The following is a 20,067-nucleotide window of genomic DNA, read 5'->3' on the forward strand; positions in this document are numbered from 1 at the left end:
TCCTGTTCTCAGACCCAAAACTGTATAACTGTAAACACTGCTTTTTCTCCAGTACCACATTTCATCAATGTTGATAAGCTCAGTGATGGAAATTTTTATGATTTTTTTTTTTTCTGGAAAAACCAATTTTCTTTCTCATCATTATTGGCATGTTGTATTTAAGGATGTGGGTTGGGTGACATTTTATTTTGTAACTTGAAAAATGAAGTTCAGAAATCTTTTCCTTAAAAAAGTCACTCTTTGGGGTACCCGGGTGGCTAAGTTGTTTGAGCATTGGGCTCTCAATCTCAGTTCAGGTCTTGATCTCAGGGTCGTGAGTTCAAGCCCTGTACTGAGCTCCATGCCGGGCATGGAGCCTACTAAAACAAAACAAAACAAAAAAAAAACACTCTTCGTTTAGTTTTTCAGGGTTCCCTAAGCCACCAACCAGAAATGGATTTGAATGTGGGGCATCTGGATGATTCGGAGGCTTAAGAGTCTGACTGTTGATTTCAGCTCAGATCACAGTCTCTTAGGGTTATGGATCGAGCCCCGAGTAGGCTCCTTGCTGGGTTTGGAGTCTGCTTGACTCTGCTTCTCTTAAAAAAAAAGAAAGAAATGCATTTGAATGGATTTTATTTGTCTTATTCCCTTTGTTCTTCACCTTTCTCCAAATCATTTTGTATGTAATACTTAATCATGGAGTCTTCGGTTGTTTTAAAGAAGAAGAAATGTTAGGGTTGACCAGCAGATCTGAAAAGATCTGAAAAGATCTTGATGACTGACACTCTGGTTTTAAAGGTTCTTAAAAATGTGAGAACATTTTTTTCCCCCAATATTTGCCTTTCCCCTCTTAAGTTAATTTTTTTTTATGAGATCCCAAGTTTATACAAAAGAACTTTATAAAATCTGTGCAGGGCTTCAGGATCAGCAATGCAGCACCATCTGGTGTGAGAAACAGAGTCTGGCCTTGGAAGCCCGGAGTTACCCCTCCCACACTCAGCTCCAGGACTGCTGCTGGGGCGGGGGCGGGGGAGACCCAGCTACTGCTCTGAATCTCATGTTCATTCCCTACACTGTAAAGTCTTTTCATCACAGAGACTTGTATCTTTAAGCAGTTAGTTTTAAAATTTTTGCTTATTTGAATCCTACCTGTGTGTTTTTCTTGTTTCGTTCTGGAGCGTTACTCCTGGTATATGTACTTGTATTTAATTCATTTTCTCCGCTGTATACTTTTCCACTCTGTGACTGACTTATGTGGTCTACTGCTGGTGGGCATTCAGGTTCCCGCTGAGAACTTTCTAGGACAGGGCTTCTGGGATACTACGTGTAAGAGGTCAGCGGTGCTGTGGCTTTTGTGGCTGGTGCTCACTGTTTCCGGGGGCCCTACACACGATGGCATCCAGTGGTCCACTGCTTTTAGAAAATTTCTGTAATGTGTTTTCTCTTTCCATTTATTGTATGTATATTTTTTACTGTAATAATATGACACGCGGATTATAGAAGTTCTTAGAAAATGAAAAAAGGAGAGAAGAAACTTTTTCCATAGTCTTCACCCTCCAAAACATCTTCTCTTACTGTATATTTGTGTTTCCTTCCAGAGTTTTTTCCTGTGGTTGATCGGGGCTTACTGTCTTAATGTTTTATTGTTCATGTTCTGAGCTAGTGATTATCGTACATTTTATTTGCATTTGAGTCTGCTTTTTGAGTTCTTTTTTTCACATTATATAATCCTAGAACACAATTTTTAATGCCTGGATGGTCTACCAGAGAGGTACACCATAATTTACCTTTTGCCCACTCCTGAATAGTTTTTTGGGGCATCAAATTTTTCCATAGTTTGTTTTCTGCATTCCAGGATTATTTCTTTGGCCCTGTTCCAAAGTAACATCATAATTGTTTAATTCTTTGTCCCCCGATGCTCTCTTCACTTACCACCAAGGCTTTTCCTTTCTATTCCTGTGCAATTTAAACTGTACAAGGAGTCTTTTTCCCTTTTCTGATTCTTTAAGTTAAGTCATTTAACAGTAAGGGATTTGTAATGGATTAATTTTTATTTGTAGGAATTTTCAGTTTCCTTGTATTTGAGCATTTAAGATTCCCTGTCCTTAATTTTTATGCACAGCTGGTAGTGACAACATGGCAGAAGCTTATGAGGGAGTATTTGATCATATGTAGCAAATTATGTGTACATTTATTTTGACCTAAGCAGTCCTACTTATATAACTCTGCCTCAAAGCTGCAGTGGCCAAAATATGAAATGGCAGGTCTATAAGACTATGCATTGAAGCACTAATTATAATTGCAAAAAAGGGGAACAATCTACATGTCCACCAGTAGGTTACAGAGTTGTCTAGTCTACATGGTCACTGTGGAATACTATACAGCCATTAAAAGGAAAGCAGGCTCTTTATTCCTGGATGCTCTAAGATATAATCAAACAAGAAAGGGACAGAAGAACATATATGATAGGCTACATTTTGTGCATTCTTATGTTAATAATATGTATTTTATACTTTCACAAAGAACAATGGGAAAATGAATCCCGAATAAAAGTAGTTCCACGTAGGGGCACGTGGGGGGCTCAGTGGGTTAAGTGTCTGCCTTCAGCTCAAGTCATGATCTCAGGGTCCTGGGATCAAGCCCCACATCAGGCTCTCTGCTCAGCAGGGAGCCTGCTTCCCTCATTGTCTGCCTGCCTCTCTGCGTACTTGTGATTTCTCTCTCTCTCTCTCTGTTAAATAAATAAATTAAAAAAAATTTTTTTTTAAATAGTTCCATGTAAGAGGAAGTAGAACTTTTTGTAGTTTGCCTTCAGAATGAATGTTTTCTATGGTTAAAAATTATGTAAAAAATAACATTGCTTACAATTCTAAACCAAATTTTTTTAAAAGCTGCCTAACATATTAAATTAGTGGCAAAACCACACGGGGAAAAATTATTTCAAGTCACTTTGAGCCCGATATTTTCAATGTGTATCCTTGGGACAAAATCCCACAAAGAAATCTCATTGTATTCACCGGGCCTGCGTTTGTGAGAATATTGATTTATTTTGAGAGAGAGAGAATCAGCAGGTGAGAGGGGCGGGGGAGAGGGAGAAGCAAACTCCCCCACTGAGCAGGGAGCCCAACAGGGTTTGATCCTAGGACCCCAGGATCGTGACCTGAGTCAAAAGCAGATGCTCAACTGACTGAGCCACTCAGGCGCCCCTGAAAGCAAATAAGTTAATACAATTTGCAGCAAAGATTTTAAGAATAAAAAGAAGACTGAAGAAGCTAAGTTGTTAAAAACTATAATCTTTACTTTGTAATCATCAGTATGAACTCAGGACTATTTTTTCCCCCCAAATATGTTTATCTCCAAGCCTGGAAGTGATAATAAGCCCGTAGTAATGAACTTGTAGTGCCCAGATTCTAATCCGAAAATTAACATTTCCCACGAAAAAGTGCCAGCACTCCCTGGGGAAACAGCTGATTCCAGCTCTGGGAAAGGAAGTACAGAAGATAAGCCTGGGACCTCCTGTGCCTGAAAGTAATGGAGGTGTCAACTGATGGGGTCATGTCACTGCACCAGAACTCGAGAGGCTCCCGCCAATCAAATGGGGAGGAGGGCCGTGTGGACATCAGCAAGGAGAGTGACTGAAGCCAGCGGAAGCACATCCCTAAACATCAGTGAAACCATAGCAATAATTAACATTTTGGGCCACCACCTTTGGAAGTTGCTAGAACACCAGTGCATCCTGAAAATAAATTAAAGGAATCAGTCACACATTTCACCTTTCTTGTATGGGCTGTACTTCAGGAAATCCAAACAATTGTTTTTTAAACTCTTTAGAATAGTCACTTCTCATAAATGCAGGAGAAATGATTGAATCACACACTTGCCACTTTTGCTGCCCGCTTTGATTTAAGGAATCTCAACAAGCATTAACAGCTGCTAAAACCATTAGGTGAAAGGTTCAAGTGGAGGTGACAAGTGCTCCTTATCCCTGCCAACGAAGTAGTCTTGCCAGAAAAAAAGAACTTGAATCTATCTCATCAGGGAGGACAGCCAAATCCAGAATGCAGGAACTTCTAGGGACTCCATTTCCATAACAAACAGAGGGCATAGGGGAGAAAAGGGGAAGCTTAAAAATTCAGAGGTTTAAGAGAGATCTGTTACATACAATATTAATTGCGTTGGAATAACAGTGGTATTATGGTTAAGATCTATTTGATACGTAACTCCTTAAGAGCTACATATCAAAATATTTACAGGAGAAGTGGTAGGACTAGGGTTTGCTTTAAAGTGATCCACCCCTTTGGGCGCCTGAGTGGCTTAGTGGGTTAAAACTCTGCCTTCGGCTCAGGTCATGATCTCAGGGTCCTGGGATCGAGCCCCATATTGGGCTCTCTGCTCAGTGGGGAGCCTGCTTCCCCCTCTCTCTGCCTGACTCTCTGCCTACTTGTGATCTCTCTGTGTCAAATAAAAAATAAATAAAATAAAGTGATCCACCCACCCTACTCCCGTCCCGGAACAAGTAGTCCAGAAGAGAAGGAACCCTAGGGGAAAGGTGGTAGTGGATGAAGCTGGGTTTTGTTGGGTACACAGGAGTTTGTTGTACTGTTCTTCTCTGCTTCTGTGTTTCATTAAAATGTCCATAGGAAATATTAGCGGCAGGAGTTCCCTTTGCAGGGACAAGGTGGTGATGAGTACCTTAAAAATGGAATCCCTGTTACTGACTAGGAGTCCGCGTGTGTCCTCTTGTATCCTCTGGGCCTCTAAGCTCTCCCAAGATGACACCAGGAAGAGCTTCTGAAGTGGAGGTCTTGGCTTCTTACCCCACTGCCCTGGGGCAAATGCATTAACAGAATGGGATGTCTGGTTGCCTAACTACCACGATGGACCAGAAAATGTCAATTCTTCTCTCCACCTCTGTGGTTGAGAATGTTGGACTACAAAGAGAATATTTGCCAAAAAAACCCACATTTCCTCCAGGGTACTCCTGTAAACGTAGGGTGTATTTTATTTCATGAGAAAGAGATATTTAATTTTTTAAAAATTAGACTTTCATTTACCCCCCCAAAATGAAATAATTCAATATGAATCTAACAAAGTATGTGCTCCATGTGAAGAAAGTCTGTAAAACTGATGGCAGAAGTCAAAGAGGATGTGAATAATGGAGAAGTTTTCGAGGCACAGGGATAGAAAGACTCACTATTATCAAGGTGTCACTTCTTCCCAACTTGGTGTATGGTTTCAGTGTGGTCTCCTTCAGAATCCTAGCCAGTTATTACTGATTCTGAGGTTTTTTTTTTTTTTTTTTTTTTTTCTAAAGAACTTATTTATTTGAGAGAGAGAGATTGAGAGATTGAGGAGGGGCAGAGGGAGAAGCAGGCTCCCTGCTGAACAAGGAGCCCAATGCGAACCTTGATCCCAGGACCCTGGGATCATGACCTGAGCTGAAGACTTAACCCACTGAGCCACCCAGGCGCCCCTGATTCTGAGTTTATATACAGAGGGGAAAGACTCAGAATAGCCAACACAGTGTTGAAGAGCATTTGGAGGACAGACACCAAAGAGCAGTTCCAAGACGGTGTAAGCTACAGTCATCACCACAGTGTGATACTGGTCAGAGAATAATAGATGTATCAGTGGAACAGAATACACAGTCCAGAGATGGACCCATAAAAATCGTAGTTTGATCTTTGACAGAGGAAAGGTGGTTCAATGGAGAATGGATCATCCTTTCAACGAATGGCTCAGAACAAGTGGACATTCGCAGGCAGAAATTCAAGTCAGTGACCTTACACTTCTCATAAAAATTAACTCAAAATGGATCATAGACCCAAACTGTTAAATTTCTAGAAGGTAACCTCGGAGAAGATGCAGGTGACCTTAGGTTTAGTGATGACTTTTTTAGATATAGCACCGAAAGCACGATCCATTAAAGAAAAAATTGAGAAATTGGACTTTATAAAAATACTTCTCAGTGAAAGACGCTAAGAAAGGAGACCAGTCACAGACTGGGAGAAAATCCTTATACCCCACAGAGTCCTACAATAAACACTAATATGATCCAGCATCGTTCTCCTTGGTATTTACCAAACTGAACTGAAACCTCTCCGCCCGGAAACCTGCACACGGATGTTTGTCCTAGCTTTATTCATATTTGCCAAGACTTGGAAGCAACCAAGAAGTCCTTCAGCAGGTGAATGGGTAAGTAAACAGGTCCATCCAGACAATAGAATAGTACTCCGTTCTAAAAAGAAATGAGCTATCAAGCCATAAAGGATGTGGAGGAAACTTAAACACATCATTCTGAGTGAAAAACCAATCTGAAAAGAGAAAATATTCTGATTCCAGTTCTGGTATTTTGGAAAAGACACTACTATAGAGACAGTTGGAAGATGAGTGGTTGCCAAGAGTTGGGGAGAGGGGTGGGTTGAGTAGGCAGAGCACAGGATTCTTAGGGTAGTGAAATTAGTCTATATGATCCTGCAATCATGGGGACACATCGTACACTCGTCAGCACCCGGAGATTGTACAGCATCAAGAGTGGGTGTCTATGTAAACTATGAGCTTCACTTAATGCATCAGTAATGGCTTGGATCCCTTGTAACAGATGTAGATGTTAATCATGGGAGAAGGGGCAGGGCACCTGGGTGGCTCAGTGCGTTAAGCGTCTGCCTTTGGCTCAGGTCATGATCTCAGGGTCTTGGGATCAAGCTCTTGCCTCTCTGCCTACTCTGATCTTTCTCTCTGTCAAATAAATAAATAAGATCTTTAAAAAATAATAATAATAACAATAATAATGGGAGAAGAAGGCAGGACTATATGGGAACCTCTGGTAATTCTGCTCAATTTTCTTTAAACCTAAAACTAGAGAACTATTTTTTTTAATTAGAAAATTTAACCTTCTAGGCAAGTCACTTATAATAGTGCTTTGAATTACGTCTGTCTTAAAAAGTCTTGTTCTTTGATTTTAGAATGGCTTAGATCTGATTCTTCTGGACAGATTTTTTGTTTGTTTGTTTACTGGAAAATTACTGTTGATTGAAGCTGCTGATAGTTCTAAATGGTTCTTGTAGAATAAGAAACAAGCTTTCAGGGCGCCTGGGTAGGTCAGTTGGTTAAGCATCTGCCTTAACTCAGGTCATGTTCTCAGGGTCCTGGGTTTGAGCCCCACGTTGGGCCCTCTGCTCAGAAGAGCCTGCTTTTCCTTCTGCCTCTCCCCATGGCTCATGCTCTCTCTCTTTTTCTTGCTTTATCTCAAATAAGTAATATCTTAAAAAAAAAAAAAAATCTGCTTTCAAAACTTCGCTCTGATCTTTTTTTTGTTTTGTTTTAGAAATTACATTTTCATTATTCCAGTATGCCACCACCCTGACAAATTTGCAATTTTGAGATCAAAGTGTGCAAAATTTTGAGTTGAGGAAAGGTGGTTTTTTTGTCCATCTTCATTTATGTCAGCAGATAATAAATGGCTCCTCTGTTTTCTTTTAGCTGCCGGGCTCATGCACACATTCAATGCCCACGCTGCCACTGATATCACGGGCTTTGGAATTTTGGGTCATGCGCAGAACCTGGCCAAGCAGCAGAGGAACGAGGTGTCCTTCGTGATCCACAACCTTCCTGTCCTGGCCAAGATGGCTGCTGTGAGCAAGGCCTGTGGAAACATGTTTGGCCTCATGCACGGGACTTGCCCGGAGACATCAGGTACAAGGATCCTGGGCCCAGACCTGAGGATTAAACTAGCGAGGCTAACGGAAAGTCCCCTGACAAGGAGGAAGCCAAGTACATGAGCACGGCCCCACTGTGTGTGAGGTCAGTGCTGGCAGATAACCTAGGCCTTCTTCACACGAATGTCCTCAGCTTCCCCGGGGGCTGTAGGTCACCCGACTCCTGCCCGTCTGTGTGTGATCCGGTGGCATGAAACTCCGTGGCTTTTTTGGTGACAGGACAGGAGGGAGGGAGAATATGGGGAAATGAGTCCTTCCTCAGCTTTCCTAGGAAACTTAGCATTTGAATGAACTGTGATTCCCTATAGGTTACATTGAACATGCTATTTTTTTCCTTGAAGAAAATGTCCAAAATTGCTATTTTAAGAATGAGGTAGTATGTGATGTCTCCAGAGTGCCCTTTACCTGGACTCTTGTATTTCGCTCTGGATATCCTCCCACTCTTTTCGATTTTTCATATTTCTCTTTTCTTTCAAACTTCATAGTTTCCCTGCCCTAACAAAGCAGTGAAATCATCTGGGGATTTAAAAATACCAGTGCCTACACCTGACCCCCAGGAAACCTGACTTTGGCAGTCTAGGGTGGGCCCGGTGCGCAGGAATTCTATCCGTGCCTCAGTGGGCTTCTGGGGGTACAGCCAGAGGCGAGACCACAGAGCTCTGCCCACCCGCCAGCTAGGCAGGCCTGTGCTTTGCCTATAGGCTTCCCACTACAAGAGCCTGCAGTTTCCTGTCCTTAAAACAACAACAAACCAAAATCTAGTTTCTAGTAAGAAAGTTCCAGGCGGGCAGTGGGAACTGGTGGTTCCGCATCTGGCTAGAACAGTGTCCGCCACCTAGTGGGCCTGGAATAAGTGTTGAATGAACAAACAAATAGTACCATCAAATTCCTTTTGTTTCCTTTACTCAAAAATGAGAAGTTTCTACTTTTTGATAAGTATAGATCTATATTTTTTCCTGATTGTATTATTTCTACTTAAGAATACGTAAAATTTTCTGTCCTAGCTAGCGACATTGTGGTGAAGGCTTTTGTAACATATTTTATGCTTTTGCTCTTTTGGAGGCAACAGAGCCAGTGACAGGACCTTTAGTACTTTGAGACATACACCTCTTCATGATCTTAACTTTTAAGTTAAAAAAAAAAATACAGAAAAGTCTTTTTTTATAAAAGGAGGAATCCACGTAGAAAATCAAGTCAAAAAAGAAAAGTTCGTTTTCGGTTTTAAGTACTTTCAGTGTGGGAAGAAGAAAGTAGCTACCACGTGTGTTACTGAGCCCTCAGACCCCTCACTCGTGCACGATGTTCAGGGATTCACGAGGTCATTTTCAGAGTTTAAGGTTCACTGCGTGTGTTCCTCTAATAGAGTAAGCTGTTCACCAAGAAGCCGCACATTGCTCTACCGTGTCATCAGCGGAAAGTCTGTTGACTGAAAAGGGTGGCTCACTTAGAGGCAGAAACGGGTTGGTGGCCAGCCGGCGGTGGGGGTGGATGTGCCCTGGAAAGCCAGCAGCCCAGAAACCACCAACAGGGCATCCCAGTAGACGATGATCCTTTCTCTCTCTTTTTCCCTTTGCCAGGAGGCCTCCTCATCTGTTTACCGCGAGAGCAAGCCGCCCGGTTCTGCGCAGAGATCAAGTCTCCCAAATACGGGGAAGGCCACCAAGCATGGATTATTGGGATCGTGGAGAAGGGCAACCGCACGGCCAGAATCATAGACAAGCCCCGGATCATCGAAGTCGCACCGCAGGTGGCCACTCAGAACGTGAACCCCACCCCGGGGGCCACCTCTTAATCTCAACCCAAGTAGCTCTTTGGTTTTGTTTTTAAATAGATCTATTTCCTTTTTCATCGTTTCAATTAAAGACTATAAACGGCCACAAAAAAATCTCATTGTGTCTACACATCTGGTGACCTTAGGTCGATTTGTGAGTGGATGCAATTAATAAAATAAAATCCATCGCCTTTTTTTCCTGTTACATTAACTGAAGATGCACCTAATCTTGAGGCAGCTTCTGAGTTGAGAATTATATTGTTATCCAATACTGTTGATTCATTTTGAATCTTTAGACACTTATCTCTTGCCGCATAGGCTCTTTTTAAAGGTGCTTTCCCGTAGCACAAACATGCCCGTCGTGGTGTCAGATAGCAGTTGGTGTCTTTCCATTTTGTGCGTATTTATCATTCTCGGTCTGGTCTTTTGTAAGTGTCTTGGATGGTATTCTGAAAAGATGGAACTGGTAAGTGACACATTGGTATCCCATGAGTGAGAGGGTTGCATGGTTCCTTCTAGTCCTTGCTTTGTAAAGCCCGGTCTCCTCATTCAAGAGTGTCTCTTTTGACCCAAGACATTTCCCCAGTAGTGTATTCAGTTCAGCAAGGCAAGTGCTTAACTCTGCATGGAAAGCACTTTGAAGACAAAAAAAGAAAGCTAGTTTCTTTTTTTGTAGCCTTCCTAATATTTACAGTAATACTATTAACTGTTTTCTTTATGGACAGCAAGCAAGGATCCTTACTGCAATGTAATTAGATGTTCGCTCGTGCAACAAGGAATCGGCCTTCCGGAAGGGGGTTTATGTATAATAATACTCCTTTACAATTCAGTCTATAATTAACTACACAAATAATTTTGAAATATAATCAATAATAAAGACTGTTCTGTGGATGGTAGTGGTTACTACATTTTATATTTTGTATAGTGATTTCAGGCCTTTTGTTTTCCTGAACTCAGCAGTTCTTTAGCCGAAATCTTAGCATTATTTTGTCCTTGGCGCCAGTACGTTTTTGTGCACGCTTTTTGTGATCTGTGTTAAAAATCTGCATTGCCAACGTCGCAGCTCGAACTGAAACTTGTTATTCAAATAAATATTTAATTTTTTTTATTGCTCTTGTATAATCAGATGCCCCCTTTAGTATCATTTGAGAAGCGTTGGGAGGGTTTTGGCTAAAAGTACAATTTATTGGGGAAAACTAGATTTTAGTTTTATAAAACTTTTAAGTCTTTCATGGGACCTATATTTTCTTGAATTAAATTTTGTAGTGCTAGAACAAATAGACGATCTAAAAAGGTGTTTATCTGTGTTACTTAAAAACAGAGGCTTCCTTCTATTTTAACCCACTAAACCATAAGGAGGGATCGCGGTTAGTAAGCAGCGCGCTGACTCCTCGAGTGTCCGCCTGAGGGAAGCAGCCGCCGGCCCTGAGAGTCTCTGATGCCTCCTGCGCCCGGGCACCAAAGCCGTGACGACAGATCTTCTTGCCAAAGGAAGCCACCCCTGCGGAGAGGACGCCCCCGAAGAGGCTTCCCTTTGGATGCACCCTCCGTCAGGAGCCAGAGGGCAGCCTTTTTGCAAGTGTAGCTGGAACTCAAGCCATAAGTACGGTGTGCGGCACCCAAAAGGCTGCTTCGGAACGGACATTCGTTGGACGTTTTCTAGGGATTTATACAGATGTTGGTCCTCAAAAGCTAAAGACCAGTGGTCGACAAAAATAAAATGTGTTGGAAACCTCTGAGTAAGGTGAACAGACTGTTGGGCTTTTTTTTTTTTTCTTTCACTAGTGATGACTAACTGAATTCTTTTTAATGTTGATCGTGTCTTGAATGCTGATTTCCTCGGTGGCAAGCCTGCTGAGAGGAAGGGAGCTAAGCAGATTATGCACCCGAGGAAACCATCTTCATGAAAATTAGTATTTAGAAAATGCTGGGTACATGGTGGTCTGGATAATTCGAGTGATCCTGAGGAGGAAGAACAGGTCTCTAAAGCGGGATTTCCCAGAGAGCATTCCAGATCACCTCCCTTAGCATCAGCTGGGGCTGCTTGTCCCAGGCACATTCTCCAGTCACGCCACAGATGTGCAGTCCGAGCTCGGGTGGTCTAGGGAGTCTGACTTGGACACACCCCCCACGTGGCCGAGCGTACTGAAGTTAGGTACCAAGGGCCAGGAGAGGCCAAGGAGGGACGGACAGTGGAGCTGCTGTCACAGTACACTTGTCCTGGAAGCGTTCTTGCCCATTTTGACCACTCTGGGGGTTGACATCTGGGCCCAACAAAACACACAAAAAACCCCATGTTATTTTGGAAGTTTCTTGAATCCAGTGATGCATCTTTGACTTCTAGCAATATCTGTGTAAGGTATCTTAAAATTTGGTGAGTAGTTAATAGACAATTATTTGGCTTCCTGCTAGTACTTTCAAACTTCACATTGATCTCGGGATAGTGATTTATTTTCTTTAAGTCCTATGGCATAGCTGCATCCAAAAATACAACTTGTTAAAATGCACCGAATTTTTTACATACAGTCTGAAAAGGCGGGGCCCTGGTGAGCTCAATCATCCTTCGGGCCACAGGAGTGACTTCCCAAGAATATCCAAGCTTAGCTTGTTATTTGCACAGGCTGTGTGGAAACATGGACTGTCCGGTAATTTTTTTCCAGGAAGAGACTAAAATACTGTGTAAGCAATATGTGCTTTTTGGGCAATATTTTTTGAATTAGTACTCTAGTCTCCCAAGCATGCCTTATGATAAATAAATGTGAATGTTTAAGTTCTGATTTTAGATGAATGAGCCAGCAGTTTCAATCTGAATTTAGCATTGCCTTTAAAAGAGTTAAATCTGAATTCTAAGTTTTACAGTTCTGCATAAAGAGAGACAGAATAGCTATACTATTCTACTACTACTATATTTTCAGAAGTAGTAAAGCAAGCACAAATAACGATGCTTCAGATAATTGTCATGTGTTTGCATGTGTGTGTGTACATAGAAAGATCTGGATTTCTCTCTACCTACGTCCCTGAGCTGCTCATTTCACATGCTCAGATGAACGTCTTTCTCTAGATGAAGTATTGGTGGCACAGATAATATAATTTATTTTCAACCGTAAGTTGTACCTTTTCTCATGAGAAGTTGACACATGAACAATTGCAATTTTTGAACCTGCCAAGGTACACAGGGAAAACCAACAGATTCAAAAACAATTCCTTAAAGTGAAGTGTGGGGAATAGCATTTTGCCTCTGGTTGAGTCTCTGTCTTGAACCTAAATGTGGCTCAACCTAGTGAACCATAGTCTCGCTTGGTCTTCCTCAAGTGAAATCATTGGTGGGGCAGGGTGCCCATGGATGTCTAGACCTGCTCAAGAGTCGCAGAATCCAAGCCTCCCGGTTGCTTTGGGCAGGTCCGTGGACATCGCGGGGGATAGTTCCCAGGTATGTTCTCTGTAGGGTTTCTTGTATTTCCTATTTTTAGGTTCATCAATATTTGATCTCTGACTTGGTACACAGTGAATGTTTCTAGTGGTTTCTGATTGTCCTTCCCAGTCCTGTTGCTTGTGGAGGGAAGCTCCTGCTTGGGAGGCTGGCATATAATGAAGCCTGCCAAAACTTTGTGGAAGGAAAGAGAAAATTCCCCGTACTAGCGATCTGGTTGCAGAATAGCCAACATATTTTTAATCTGTATCTCAAGAACAAAAGCAAATGCGTCTAGAGGTTCATTGAGACCTATGAAATAGTGAGTTAGTATAATGTCTTCTATTTTGCCTGGTTAGTAGAGAAGAATGATATATAGTGGTTCCTGGAGCATGGCCCCACTTTGGTCCATCTAAATAATTAAGAAAATTATAGTAGTCGAACCCTACCATGCTCATGCTGTGCTCCCCATGAGTACAGCTACCATCTGTCACCACTATTAAAATAATGACTCTATTCCCTCTGCTGTTCCATTCCTCCCGGTATCTTACTTTTCCACCACCGGACGCTCGTACCCCTCCCCCCCATTGTCCTTCACCCACTTTGCCCATCCCTGCACTAGTCTCCCCTCTGGCAACTGTCAGCTCTCTGTCTTTATGGGTCTATTTCTGCTTTTTGTTTGTTTTTAAGATTCCACATATTTAAAAAAATAGATTATACATATAAGTGAAATAATAGGGTACAGCTTTCTCTGACTTAGCAGAATACCCTCTAGGTCCGTCCATGAACTCCTATTTTTAAGTTTTAAGTAAAAAGCTAGATTCTGTTTCTAGCACATTAAGAAATAACACAAAGAAGGGGTGCCTGGGTGGCTCAGTGGTTAAAGCCTCTGTGTTCGCCTCGGGTCATGATCCCAAGGTCCTGGGATTGAGCCCCACATCAGGCTTTCTGCTCACTAGGGAACCTGCTTCCTCCTCTCTCTCTGCCTGCCTCTCTGCGTACTTGTGATCTCTGTCTGTCAAATAAATAAATAAACAAACAAACACACACACACACACACACGAATCAGATACATCTATAAAGGATTTCTCAAGTATTAGAATGAGACTGTTAACCAGGACTTTAAAAAGTTATCAGTAAAGGGGCACCCTGGTGGCTCTGTTGGTTGGGCATCTGACTCTTGGTTTCCATTTAGGTCGTGACCTCAGGGTCATGGGATCAAGTCCCACATTGGGCTCAGCACTTAGCAGGAAGTCTATTTTGGATTCTCTCCTTCTCCCCCTTCCCTACTCCACTCTACGGGTGCATGAGAGTCTCTCTCTAATAAATGTATAAATCTTAAGAAAATGTAAAAGTAAAATTAAATAGCCATTATCCACCTTAGCGAGTCAAATCAGTCTAGTAAATCCACTTATAGTAAGTTTGTGGGGTGCTTAAAATCCAGATGACATTTATTTCTGTTTCCCAACTTTTATTTTGAGCAAGTTTAAGTAAAAACTAACAAAATAGTACAACAGACACTTCTAGAAATGTTAAGGTGCTGATATCCTACCCCACCTGCCTATGTAGAACATATGCACACAGACACACACACATATGGACATACACATAAACATTCCTTTGTTTTGGTAGAGTCACTGTCATAAGTAAACTGCAGACATTGTGACACTGCCAAGTGGCGGGTGGGGGAACATCCCCAGATGATCAGATGATTTCAGGCGATCAGAGTGCTATGAATCTAGCCACAGCATTTCCATGGCAGATTTTATAGTATGTGAGAACTTCTGGATATAAAATCACGGAGGTAAGGAGCACCTGGATGGCTCAGTGGGTTAAAACCTCTGCCCTCGGCTCAGGTCATGATCCCAGGGTCCTGGGATCGAGCCCCGTGTCCGGCTCTCTGCTCCGTGGGGTGCCTGCTTCCTCCTCTCTCTCTGCCTGCTTCTCTGCCTGCTTGTGATCTATCTGTCAAATAAATAAATAAAATCTTTAAAAAAATCACTGAGGTAAGCTAAACTAAGAGAAATACCAAATGAGAGGTGCAGCTTTAAAACAATTGGTATAGGGACACCTGGGTGGCTCAGTCGGTTGGGCATCTAAGAGTTCAGCTCGGCTCCTGATCTCAGGGTCATGAGATGGAGCCCTGAGTCTGGTCTGCGCTCAGCAGGAAGTCCGCTTTTCTCCTCCCTCTCCCTCTTCCCCTCTCCCACTCATGTTCTCTGTCTCTCTAAAATAATCTTTTTAAAAAATTGGCATATACTTATATATTTCTATATATATATATATATATATATATATATATATATACATAGTCACATATATAGTTAGTTTTACATAATATATACATATATAGTTGTGCAGAGTGTTTCTTCTCAGTTACTATATCCTAGACATAACTTCCTATCATTTTCTATCATAATTCCCAATCATAGATCACAGAAATATCCCCATTCATGTTAACCCTAATGTAGTTTTTTTTTTTTTTTTTAAGATTCTATTTATTTATTTATTTGACAGAGAGAGATCACAGGTAGTCAGAGAGGCAGGCAGAGAGACAGGAAGGGAAGCAGCCCCCTGATGCGGGGCTCAATCCCAGCACCCTGGGATCACGTCCTGAGCCCACGGCAGAGGCTTTAACCCACTCAGCCACCCTGGCGCCCCTCTAGTTTTCCATTGTATGACTGCAAGATACTCAGTTGCTGAAATATAGATAAATACTGAAGATTTTCCCAAATGTCTCCAGTCCCTTCACCTTAAGTTGTGTTCAGTGCTAATCCTTGGAATGTTGAAAACCTTGTTATTGTACATCCATACCCTAGCTACTAAGATTTGAGGATTTTTTTTTTTGAAGTTTATGTAAGTAAACTCTACACCCCATGGGGCTTGAACTCATGACCCTGAGACAAAGAGTCACATGCTGCTTAGACTGAGCCAGGCTGGTGCCCCAAGATCTGAGGATTTTAGAAGTAGTTATTTAGGATGCCTGGGTGGCTCAGGCAGTTAAGCATCTACCTTCAGCCCAGGGCTTGATCCCAGTGTCTTGGGATCCAGTCCCTTGTCAGGCTCCTTGTTCCAACTGTATATGAATGGAGAAAAATACATGGGATTTTCACACAAGTTTTCTCCTGGAGAGCAGGAGCATGAGTGAATTTTAGTTTTGAAAAATTCTTTCTCTAGTTTCAATTTTTCTACAATGCCTATGTATTACATTTGATCACAAAACATCAGACCTTAAATACACACACACACACATATTTTAAAAAAAATATATATATATTTTAAAGTTTTATTTATTCATTTGAGAGTAAGTGAGAGAAAATACAAGCGGGTGGAGGGGAAGAGGCAGAGGGAGAAGCCGACTCCCCACTGGGACCCCAGGATCAGGACCTAAGCCAAAGGCAGATGCTTAACTGACTAAGCCACCCAGATGCCCCAAACATATGTACATATATGAAGATTATAAATGCCGAGCTGGAATATACACACAAGGGGCCATGGAAGGCGGAACATACAGCAGGACTGACAGGTCTCTTCATTCCTGGGCAACTTGAAATCGGGACCATTAACCCTGCTTCCCCCCAGCAGAGTCTCCTGGTGCCTGTCTCCCTCTCCTCTGGCCGCACACACGCCTTGGGGAAAAGTTCCGCCTGCAGCTTGCCTGCCCTTGCAAGAATTTACTGTCTTTCTCGCCAGCTAAGCTGTGAACGCTCTGCTTACAGGAAGGGTGGCTGTCCACTATTTTCCTCTACTTTGCAGACAGCCCTGCACAAGTGAGGTGCTCAAGGAGTGTGCGAAGGTTTGTGGGTTAATTTTTTCTCCCTTCATGCTAGGTAATTTACCGCAGGCCTCCTGACATGTCTCAACCCGAACAATTCTGTAAGTGGTAATTTTATCTTTTCATCTTCTGCTGGATTCATACATATGTATCTTTGAGGTTCAAGTTCATGCTGAAAGATCACGAATTTGGGCAGCGCACACCCTGTCAGTCCCTCAGATTAGTTTTAATTATGGCTGATACCGGAAACAGGCTCAGAGAAAATACACTTGTGTCTCTTTGTGTGGAAATGATTTATAGAAAGCTTGTCTCATAGCTACAACACATAGCTTAATTAGATTTGTGCTCCTAGAATTAGATTTATCCTGTTATTCTTAAATTATTTTCATGTGAGAAGACAATGATCTTTATGGGACAGATTCTGAAATTATAATTCGGGTCTAAAGGAATGGAAATGAGTAGAGTGTGTGCCTGGGTACATGTGTGTTGTTTTTTTCCCCTTCCTTTCCTCCAATGTTTTTGTTTCTTTCCTCCCTCTCTGTTTCATCACAAAATACCAGAGATCAGTGGTGCTCAGCAGAAAGGGAGTGGGGGTAGTCAGATGTCGTCACCTGGAGAGATTTTTTTTTTGGGTTTGAGGGCTCACCCAAATAATCCAGGATGATTTCATCTTGAGATCCTTAATCATACCCACAAGGACACTTTTTCCAAACAAGGTCACTTTCACCCTTTTTGGGGGTTAGGCCATAAACATACTTTATATTTTTTTGTGGGTGGGCATGGGTTTTGAGGGGAGAGGTTCAGGAATTCTGTTTTGAGATGTCTGTTAGACGATGTGGAAGCAGGGTCTGGAATCCTCTGGAGAGTTCAGGCCAAAGATATAAATTTGGGGATCATCAGTTCACAGGAGGAAATTAAAGTCACAAGATGGAGATTACTGGGGAAACCGTGTGTATACAAAGAGCTGTCAAAGGAGCCTGGAGGTGAGGGAGACCCAGTGAAGGAGGCTGAGAAGGAACAGGGAGGGAAGTTGCACATGTGTTTTGCTGAGTCCTGTGATGCTTGGGGTGTACTAAGCTTCAAAATGAGAATCCACCTTTGGGTGCAACACATGGTAATCGCTGGTCAACTTTGACTGGCACGTTGGGTGGAATGGAAGATTGACTGGCTTCCAAAGAAAAGGAGAGGAGAAAAAGTGGAGACAGGGAATGTATCCAATTTTTTCAAGCTTTGCTGCAGAAAGAATGGAGAAATGTGTGAGTGAGAGCTGGAGGAAATGGTATCACCAGGGAACCTCCAAGAGATGCAGTGCTAGCAGTAGGCTTCTATGCTAATGGTGGAAGAGGGGATCCAATAGGGTTGAAAAGAAAGGAGAATCACTTGAACAAGTTCTGGAATAGTCAAGACAGGAGATGGGGTCACTGCCCAAGGGGTGGGCTGGCCTTCGCTGGAAGCGCTGAACTGCTCCCGTAGCTGAGACAGTCCAGGATGGGGAGAGCTGCAGGGAATGGCCAAGATGCTGGCTTCTGTTTGATGCATGAATGAATCTGACCAGCTTTAAACCTTGCTGCTAATTACTGGGATACGATCATCTCTTCTTCTCAGGAAAGAATGGCATGTTTGAATCTGGGATTGATTGCAATTTCTCCTTCATATAATGAAAGAGTTTTGGGGCACCTGGCTGGCTCAGTTGGTGGAGCATGAAACGCTTGGTCTCCAGGATGTAAGCTCTGGCCTGAGCTGGGTGTAGAGATTACTTAAAAATAAAATCTTTTAAAAATGGTCATAGGTGTGCACAACTCTTAAACAATTTAATTCAAGTTTCTTTGGTCACGCTCATTTGTTTTTAGCTGCTCAAATATGGCTATTGTTAAAAAATCATTTTCTTTAACTTCTTACACATCTGGGGAGAAGTATCCCTCAGATGGTTTTGAAAATCGTTGTGTTTCAGTATTTGTCTTCAAGGTTACTTTCAGTGTTTGGGGAAACCAAGCACATTGCTTGAAGAGGATTTTGCTTGAAGGTGATTTTGAAGTGATCTTCAAAAGTCCAACTGCAATAAGAATAAATACCAAATGCTGAAGGAGAAAGAAATGATCATTCTTGTGATAATGTTGGTTTCCTTTACTGTTCCATTTCAAATGTTCTCAGATATTTCTATTTTAATAGCACAATTATTAAAGACGTGTACTTAAGGAATTTCCAAATAATCCAAATCACTGTTTTTAAAACTGGGAACATTCATCAAATTACCTACGGAGAAATTATTGTTCTAATTCCCCCATGGGATCTTCAATGAGACATTTTAAACCCATCATCCTTTAATTTAAAAGAGGCAGACAATAATTGGAAGCGTTCAAAGATTTCCTTCATCTCTCTGAACAACCATCCACTTAAACCAGCTCACAGTAGAGTGGCTGGGATTTTCACACACTTGTAAAACGAGGTATTTGGGGGGAACATTAAAACTACAGGTGTAGGTAGTCTCATCTCACTGTCTTTCCCATTGGTCAGGGAAGTCAAAAACTTTCAGGGCCTGTGTGGGTAAATGCCTTGACCTTGAAATAATCCGGGTTGGCCTGAATTGAATTTACATTTGCAGTGTCCACTTTCCACCAGGCGAGGGCGGTAAGGACCCATGAAGTCACCCATGCCCGGTCAAGGAGCTCTTTTTCTCAGGAGCAGAAAGATGGAAAATCTCTTGCTTTACCTACCAAAGTCCAGATACTTCACTTTAAACTATGATAAACATAAGCGCCTTTTCTGAAGACCCCGGGCAACCCAGTCACCAAGTTCAGGATCAGGCTCCAGCCCTGGGATGATCAATTTGTGGGCGATGAGGTGAAGAACTAAGGGGGAAGGCCCAGGATATTTCTGTTAACCTAAAAAAATCTGAGAGTCTGGGTGGGGAGGAATCATGGATAAAGGATAGAGAACCCAAAGATGAAGGCCAAAGGGCTGGCCTTGCTCTGGATGCTGATGACTGTTTACCCGGCCTCAGACGAAATAGCAGCTAATAAACTAATTTCTGAGTCTTGGCCTGCTTTTCTCCGTGAGTATGGCAGTTTCACCACATTACCTAAAGACATCCCTTCAGAAACTATACCATGTTTAGGGGCATCCAGGTGGCTCAATGCGTGAAGTGGCTGGCTCTTGATTTCAGCTCAGCTGGTGATCTTAGGATCTTGAGATAGAGCCTGGCCTCTGGCTCAGCACTCAGCACGGAGTCTGCCAGTTCCTCTCCCTCTGCTCCTCCCCTGCTTTCTCTCTCTCTCTCTCTCAAATAAATAAATAAATAAATAAAATCTAAAAAAAAAAAAAAAAAGAAAGAAGATGTTTATAAAGTGAAACATTCTGGAAGTTACTCTTTAAGACAAAGAAATTATGAGAAAAATGAGGGAGAGGAAAGAAA

The 20,067-nt window shown here is 42.2% G+C and overlaps 1 protein-coding gene across 5 annotated transcripts in view; it reads left to right on the plus strand.

Moving 5' to 3' along the window:
* SEPHS1 (selenophosphate synthetase 1) overlaps positions 1-11,210 on the plus strand; it is a 30,102-nt gene extending 18,892 nt beyond the window's left edge. For 3 of the 5 annotated variants that reach the window (XM_059184116.1, XM_059184118.1, XM_059184117.1), the window contains exons 8-10: positions 7,465-7,677; positions 9,278-9,447; positions 10,828-11,210. In XM_059184116.1, coding sequence (XP_059040099.1) covers positions 7,465-7,677; positions 9,278-9,447; positions 10,828-10,878 — 434 coding nt within the window. In that variant the 3' untranslated portion in view covers positions 10,879-11,210. Of the gene's footprint in view, positions 1-7,464; positions 7,678-9,277 lie in introns of all 5 variants that reach the window. The other 2 variants (XM_059184120.1, XM_059184119.1) reach the window with 2 other exon arrangements.
* Positions 11,211-20,067: the final 8,857 nt, after the last annotated feature.

Source organism: Mustela lutreola, chromosome 8 (genome assembly GCF_030435805.1).
Source record: "Mustela lutreola isolate mMusLut2 chromosome 8, mMusLut2.pri, whole genome shotgun sequence".
NCBI lineage: Eukaryota > Metazoa > Chordata > Mammalia > Carnivora > Mustelidae > Mustela > Mustela lutreola.